This window comes from Penaeus japonicus, unplaced genomic scaffold, assembly GCF_977035675.1.
Source record: "Penaeus japonicus unplaced genomic scaffold, GWHDUDI00000001_assembly GWHDUDI00000017, whole genome shotgun sequence".
NCBI classification, from domain to species: domain Eukaryota; kingdom Metazoa; phylum Arthropoda; class Malacostraca; order Decapoda; family Penaeidae; genus Penaeus; species Penaeus japonicus.
The window spans coordinates 9,769,269-9,776,768 of NW_028234419.1; the positions used below are offsets into that span (position 1 = coordinate 9,769,269).

The 7,500-nt window shown below is 43.5% G+C and overlaps 1 protein-coding gene across 11 annotated transcripts in view; it reads left to right on the forward strand.

Moving 5' to 3' along the window:
- Positions 1-7,500, forward strand: part of LOC122251066 (zinc finger protein rotund) — a 788,340-nt gene that overhangs the window by 340,586 nt on the left and 440,254 nt on the right. For 8 of the 11 annotated variants that reach the window (XM_086545944.1, XM_086545940.1, XM_086545946.1 and 5 more), the window contains one exon: positions 2,016-2,054. The exons of the other annotated variants lie outside the window; for them this stretch is intronic. In XM_086545944.1, the coding sequence (XP_086402070.1) occupies positions 2,016-2,054 (39 nt within the window). The remainder of the gene's footprint in view (positions 1-2,015; positions 2,055-7,500) is intronic. 11 annotated transcript variants of the gene reach the window in all.

Consider the following 7,500-nt stretch of genomic DNA (forward strand, 5'->3'; position numbering starts at 1 on the left):
CTCCCTCCCTCCCTCCCTCCCTCCCACTCCCTTTCCCTCTACCTCTCCCTTTCCCTCTCCTTCCCCCTCCTTCCCTTCCTCCCTCCTTCCCTCCCTCCTTCCTTCCCTCTCTCACTCCATCCCTCCCTACCCCCCTCCCGCCCTCTCTCTCTATTTATCTATCTACCTCTGTCTCCCTCTCCCTTCCACCCGCTATGTGTTTCTCTTCGCACACGCCCTCCAAAGAGTGCCAGTTCTATGCGAAAATCCCCGAGGGTGTTTTCCCCTAAGCGTTCGGTGCCACCAGGCAGCGCGGTCCCAAGCCCGAGGGGAGGGCGTCCTCGCGTGCCCTCTCCCCTCGGCCAGGTGTCATGGATTCGCTGCGGGAAATGACCGTGAACACGCAACCGTCAATTTAATTCTCATTTTGACTGTTTATACGAAGGGGGGTGGGGGTGAAAGGGGGTGGAACAGAGAGGGAAGAGGGGAAGGAAGGGAGGGGAGTGATAGTATTGTACAAAGGGGAGAAGTAACGATAGGTGACGCTCAACCCCGACTTACACATGAATGGGCAGCGTGACGTATTACGAGCACCTGAGTCGGGACGCGGTCGCCTTGAATGAGTCATACAGGTGGCAGACGCGTCCTGTATTTCATCTTACCATACCTGTGTTTGGTGTCTTGCTAATAGGCCGGAGGGATGGGACGAGAAAGGAAGACAAAATCTTTTTTTTATAAGTTTTGTTGGATATCTCAATCTCTCTTCTTTTCTTGTATCCGGGGGACGATGCCGCAATGGAATGTTATTCTTGGTTGATTTAGGAGGTACTTTTATCTCTTTGTACAAGGGGTGTTTTTGTCGTTCTTACCTAGATGAAAGTCATAGCTTTATAGGTTGTTGTTAGGCGGAAGGAGAGAGTAAGGGAGGAGGGACGGGATGTTAAAAGGGGGAGTGAAGGGGAGAGGGAAATGTTGGGGAATGAAGATAGGGAGAGGAAAGGGATTAACGATATATATATATATATATATATATATATATATATATATATATAGAGAGAGAGAGAGAGAGAGAGAGAGAGAGAGAGAGAGAGAGAGAAAGAGAAAGAGAGAGAAAGTGAGTGAGAGAGAGAGAGAAAGAGAGAGAGAGAGAGAGAGAGAGAGAGAGAGAGAGAGAGAGAGAGAGAGAGAGAGAGAGAGAGAAGGGAGGGATAACATTTGTGAATTGGCATTCAAGCCAAGAGAAGCCGTAAGTTGTAGAATATATAGATAGATAACAGTGATGATTATGATTATTGTTGTATTGATCTAATCATGATGGTAATCAAAGGGATAATGAATAATAATTATGATAATGATACTGATAAATGAAATTAATACTTATAATGATTATAAAATAGCAATGATGATTATGATAACTTTAATAAGGATAATGATAATAACAGATAAAAAGATCACCTCATTCATTAAAGATATCGAATCTCCTCTCCCCTATTAACGTCAGCCTAAGTGCCCCTATATCCCCCTGTTTAACGGAGATGTACAGACTGTTTATTTACGGAAGGAGAAAAGATCTTCCTAGTTTGTTTGAGAAAGTAAGAAAACGGCGTCTGCGTTATTTCCTCCGATGATACAGTAGAAAAGGTGTTTATCCTGACTTGTCTTTGGTTGTGATTATTTTTTATGTGTGGGTGTTGTGTGTGTGTGTGTTTATGTGTATCTGTCTGTCTATACAGGTGTGTGTGGGTGGGTAACTGTGTGTGTGTATCAGTGTGTGTGTGTGTGTGTGTGTGTGTGTGTGTGTGTGTGTGTGTGTGTGTGTGTGTGTGTGCGCGCGCGCGCTTAGCAGAGACAGACAGGGACGTCTTCCCAGGCCTTTACCTTTCATTCTCATATATTCAAATGTCTGCGTGTGTGTTTATTGACAAAAATTATACTTGTAACAGCGATAATGATAATATATGAATGTGTGTGGCGAAATCAAGGGATATTTGGTGATTGTAAATACGCATTCTCACATGATATATGTTCAATTACAGTATGCGGGGAGACCAGGCCCGCGTTCTCACCACTACCAGGTACTTAAAATCCATACTTTTCAAAAAAAGAATTGGCCATTTTTTTATTTTGGATTTGCCAGACGCAGTGTCTCACGGAACGTATGTCGTGTTTTTAGCATGGTTTGATTTTTTCTTTTCTTGCACCGATATTGCACATTGCACATTCAGTTGTCGATAAGATTTGTGTGTTTTTCATGACATTCCAAGTGCTGTAGAAAAGAACATTGCATTATCGTTATACAATATGCAATTTGGATAAAGCAAGGGGGCGGTACGGAGATACGACCGAAACGCTATCACATATGCAATATGTGCTTGTGTATGCATACATGCAAGCACCGACCTCTAAGAATGAACAATCAAATTATTGTTATTAAGTTCTTAATGGAATGTTATTTCATCATACCGACGGCTGGATATTAGAGATAATTGCATCGGAGGATCCAGAAGAAGAGATATGAATCGTACGCCCGGAGAGTCAGTGAGATATTTGCAATACAACCCCCTCCCCTCCCTTTTGTCTGCAGAGTTGCAAGGGAGAAGGATATGTCTGCAAGCACCTACCACAGCCTTTCAAGAAAGGCAATCATGGACGACAGACTGGTCTCGGGAGAAGGGACCTTATTTGACATTTAATTGTCCTCATAGCTTCGTTGCATGGGAATTGTTTATAAATCATGTACTAAAGGAAAAAGGAAAAAGTGGATAGTGGATTGGGCCCCACTATTCATTCAAATTTGTTGATTATCGAATATTATTTTCAAAAATATATATGGACTAAATCAAACTTTACACTATAACAAAGAAAAGAACTCTCTCTCCTCGCTCGGGTTAATTACATAAGAGCTGGGATTAACCCTTCACTTATTATCTCAATGGCCTAATCTCACTTATCATTAGCAGCGAGCGGAGAGCCAGTGCGCAGCCTTAAACACTGCAAAATATCTCCCGTGATGAGAGGGTTGGGCCGCTGCTGTGAAAAATATAAACGATCTATATATAGTATTTTACAAAGGTCATGAGTCCGCAGATCAAGTTAGCAGTTGCTGCGCATATCGACGATTCTTCAAGTTTTTTTTCCTCCTTTTGCTTGCTTAGTGTGCCTGCGTCTTGATTGCCACCATCTCCGCCTACTTCTTTCCATCCTCTTGGTTCGTGTAACTTCCTCTTATTCATTATTCCTCTTTTCTTCTCCCTCTCCTTCTGCCCTTTCTTTTCTTTCTTCTCCTACTACTTCTTCCCCCATCTCCATTCCCCCATCGTCTTTCCCCTCCTCCCTATAAGCCTTCTCTTCCCCCTTCCACTTCCTCTCTCTATTTCTCTCCCTTCTCCTCTTCCTCTAGCCCTCTTCTCTTCCCCTATTCCTTCTCCCTTCATTCTATCTTCCGTCACCCTCGTGCGATAGTTTCCACCTACGGGTTATTATTATTCAAGGGCAGCTGGATTATTCAGTTACAGGTGGCTTCACTTCCAATTTCGTCCCCGGTTATGCATCCATATTAAAGCGCACAGGATGCAACAGGTCACTGCATCATTGCCACTATAATCAGCCATGCTTTACACGGTCATAACTGTTAGGATATATAATCATCAGCATCAGCCGTTATGCTTTCCAATTACCCCGGGTAATGGATGCAGCTCCCGAGGGGCATAGAAAAATTATAGGCATCAGTAATGCAGCAATTGTATTTGTTGATAATGTTGACTTAACTGTTGCAGAATAGAGGGTTTAAATGGAGACGGTTCCATAAACAGACTCCCGAGTGTTTACTCTTGTTGTATTGGCGGTACAAGGGGTTCTTTGACGTGCGATAACTTGCGGGCCTGTTCGGTGTGCTACAAAGTGTCTGTTTTGTTGTTCTGAATCCTGCGGGGGTTATTATTGTATTAGTTGGGTAAGCTCTGCAGGAGTGGATATGGTGTTGGTGTTGGTTGCGAGTGAGAATGGTACTTATAATCAATGGTGGGTCGTGTTGGGTATAGGTAGGGAATATCTTGTATAATCTTTGCCATCGTAAATGCCTGTGTCATTACCGTATAACCATCACAACTACGACACTCATTATCATTGTCATTACCACTATCCTCCTCCTCCACCTCCTCCTCCTCCTCGTTATCATCATCATCATCATAATCATCATCATAATCATCATCGTCACCACCATCACCATCATCATTATTTATTTTTGTTTTAGTTATTGTCATTGCTCTTTCTGTTACAGCTAATGAAGCCTTTGTACATGGACATGTAAACCAGCATAAATCCGTACATAAAAATGAGAGAAATATTTCGTTTAGTATTTATATATAATGTGTACTATTGTACATGACGATCGATCAAGAGAGAGAGAGAGGGAGGGAGGAAGAGAGAGAGAGAGAGAGAGAGAGAGAGAGAGAGAGAGAGAGAGGGGAAGAGGAAAAGGAAGAGGAAGAGGAAGAGGAAGAGGAAGAGGGATAGAGATAGGGAGAGGGGAGAGAGTGGGAGTGAAAGAAAGAAAACGGAGAGGGAGAGGGTCAGAGACAGGGACAGGGACAGGGACAGGGGAGAGAGTGCGAGAGAAAGTGCGCGCGAGAAAGATAGAGAGAGCGAAAGAGAGCGAGAGAGAGAGAGAGAGAGAGAGAGAGTGAGAGTGAGAGAGAGAGCAACAATAGCAAGCGCAAAAGAAAGAAAATGTAGGAAACCTCCAAGCCATAGATATCCCAATAGACGAATTACATAAACAATAACGCGGTATCTTGTTGACGGAAATAGGCCTACACACAACAAGAAAGGCTTTCACGATCGCACATAATGCTCCTTGAAACAAAGCTTTATACGAGTAATGTCTTCTCTGTGGTTCAATGTCCAATTAATACCCAGATGATACCAATAACTAATGAAAGGACTGCCATGAAGAATGTGTCGGCCGGAACATCATTTACATGTAGGCCTATTCAACTTCAACAAAAAAATACACATAAATTGGTAATGGGGAAAAAAGATCGTCACGGCGAAGGAGTTATCAGCCCCTTTGTGGTCGCGTGACTAATTTATTCTCTTTGATAAATTGTTTATTAATGATAAGTCCATTTTACGAACGACCGAGATGACAGATGACTCATAAGGCACGGGGCAGCGATTAGCGGCGAACACTGGAACCGATGATTAGATTTTTTCTTTTCTCTTTTTTCCAAAGATTTCTCACTCTCTCACTCTTCACTAAATGATGCTCCGTCGCCTTTTGAATTTAAGTAATCACTGAAAGATGACTGGCAGGATCACGCCTCGGTAGAAAAGGAGAGAGAGAGAGAGAGAGAGAGAGAGAGAGAGAGAGAGAGAGAGAGAGAGAGAGAGAGAGAGAGAGAGAGAGATAGAGAGAGAGAGAGGGAGGGAGGGAGGAAGGTGAAGGAGAAGGATAGAGACAGGAGAGAGAGGGGAAGGGATATAGAGAGCGGGAAAGTGATAGGGAGAGAGGGAAAGTGATAGAGAGAGGGTGATAGCGAGAGAGAGAGAGGAATAGGGATATATAGAGAGGGAAAGGGAGAGAGAGAGAGGGAAAGGGGTAGACAGAGAGGGAAAAGGATAGAGAGAGAGGGAAAGGGATAGAGAAAGAGGGAAAGAGATAGAGAGAGAGGGAAAGGGATAGCGAGAAAGAAGGATAGGGATAGAGAGAGAGAGAGGGAAAGGGATAGTGAGAGAGAGGGATAGGGATAGAGAGTGAAGGAAAGGGATAGAGAATGAGGGAAAAATAGAGAGAGAGGGAAAGGGATAAAGAAAGTGGGAAATGAAGAGAAAAAAGTGAGAGGGAGGGAGAGGGAGTGGGAGTGGGAGTAATTATGTAAAGCATTCAGTCATACACACGCGCGCGCTCACTTCACCCGCATTTACGAACTCGGTTTCACAGATTTCCCAGAATCCGAAGTGTGCAAATGTGCGTTGCTGTACCGGCTTAGGAGTCACTGCAGAGAGGTTGCTGGCAAGGGTATAAGGAACGTGAATACGGTGCAGAGGTGGGAGATTATGAGGGCGTGGTAGGTGTGAGGACTCATGGCATCCCAGAGTTAACGCCTTGCAGCATACCCTCATTATTTCCACATTCGTATTTAAGAAACGATTCATTACTCCTATAAACTCTCTTCCTAGAATGCCAGTCACGCTGATAACCGAGCGAGAACTAGTATATCTCCATATTATTGGCCAATCGTATACTTGCCAATCCGCGTAAACGGTAACTCAGACGAGTGTCCATTCCATTTGTATACAGATATGGGAAGAATCATTTGCTCTCTTCACAACGCCATTTCTCATACACGGTGGCTGTTTATGTATATGCGTATGTTTATCACGAGTCGATGGCGAGGCTCTCTCTCCCGGGCCTAACCCAAAATGTACCGTCTGAAAGCCCTAGAGACGCCACCCATCCAAATAACCGTACTCACCACGTACTTAAGCCTATGGAAGTGCAGTGACCTTGTGTGGGAACAGGGGGTCATTAAGGTCGTTCGTGCAGACGCATTAATCACCGGGCCGATATGCGTATGGAGGCGTGGAGGTTGATCATTACCGCGGCGGCGAAACCCAGACGTTTGCTATAAAAAAACATGGACCACCTGCCTTAGGCCTTCCTAGGGTTACGCAGGTAGGCTTTCTTGGCGGTCGATGCCAGATGGCTCAAGAGGGTATATTAACCCCACGTGTTATTTAGTTACGATTATGATATTTCACTTTTTGGATATTACAGCGTATGGGAATGTTTTTTTTTCTTTGTTAGCCGTTTTCCGATATTGGCCTGAGATGCCATAGTCGGCGGGCTGTCATGCGTTTGGCATGTCTGACAAAGAGGTAGTTGACCCTGAACGTACCCCTGCATGACAGTATCTTTACTCATGACATTCTTTTTGTGTGTTCCTTTGTGGGGTACATCTCGTTCCTTACAGAATTTCGTCTAGTTGGATAAGCGGCTTACCATATAGCCGGTATGATATCGAACAGCAATTTATTATTTCATGAGCTGAACTGGGCTCGCTCATGACGTAAAGAGACATGTGGCCGTTGTTACAGCAAGTTTCATAGCAATTCGTAGACTAGGTTTTTTTCCCCTGTACCCTCTCATTACACATTCCGACCCTGAAGCCTACCGCCAGGAGATTGATCATTTTGTCCTCTGTATTTTTTTTTTTCTTCCTGTAGGAGGACCGTTTCTATGGAATGATATTGTTACACGAGTATATTGTTTTATAAAAAGGCATTTTTACGTTTGATGGTTTTTGATGATTTATTGACACAAGTGATGTTCCTATATCTGTTTCATCCTTTTTTTTTTTTTTTCTTATCGCAATTTGTTTTTTTTCTGAATTTCCCCCGCTATTCGTATATTTCTTTTTTCTACTTCTCTTTCTTTTATTCTTCCTTTCTACCCTCTCCAATTCCTCTTTTTTCTTCTCTCTCTTTCTTTCTCTCTTTCTATCTATCTATCTATCTATC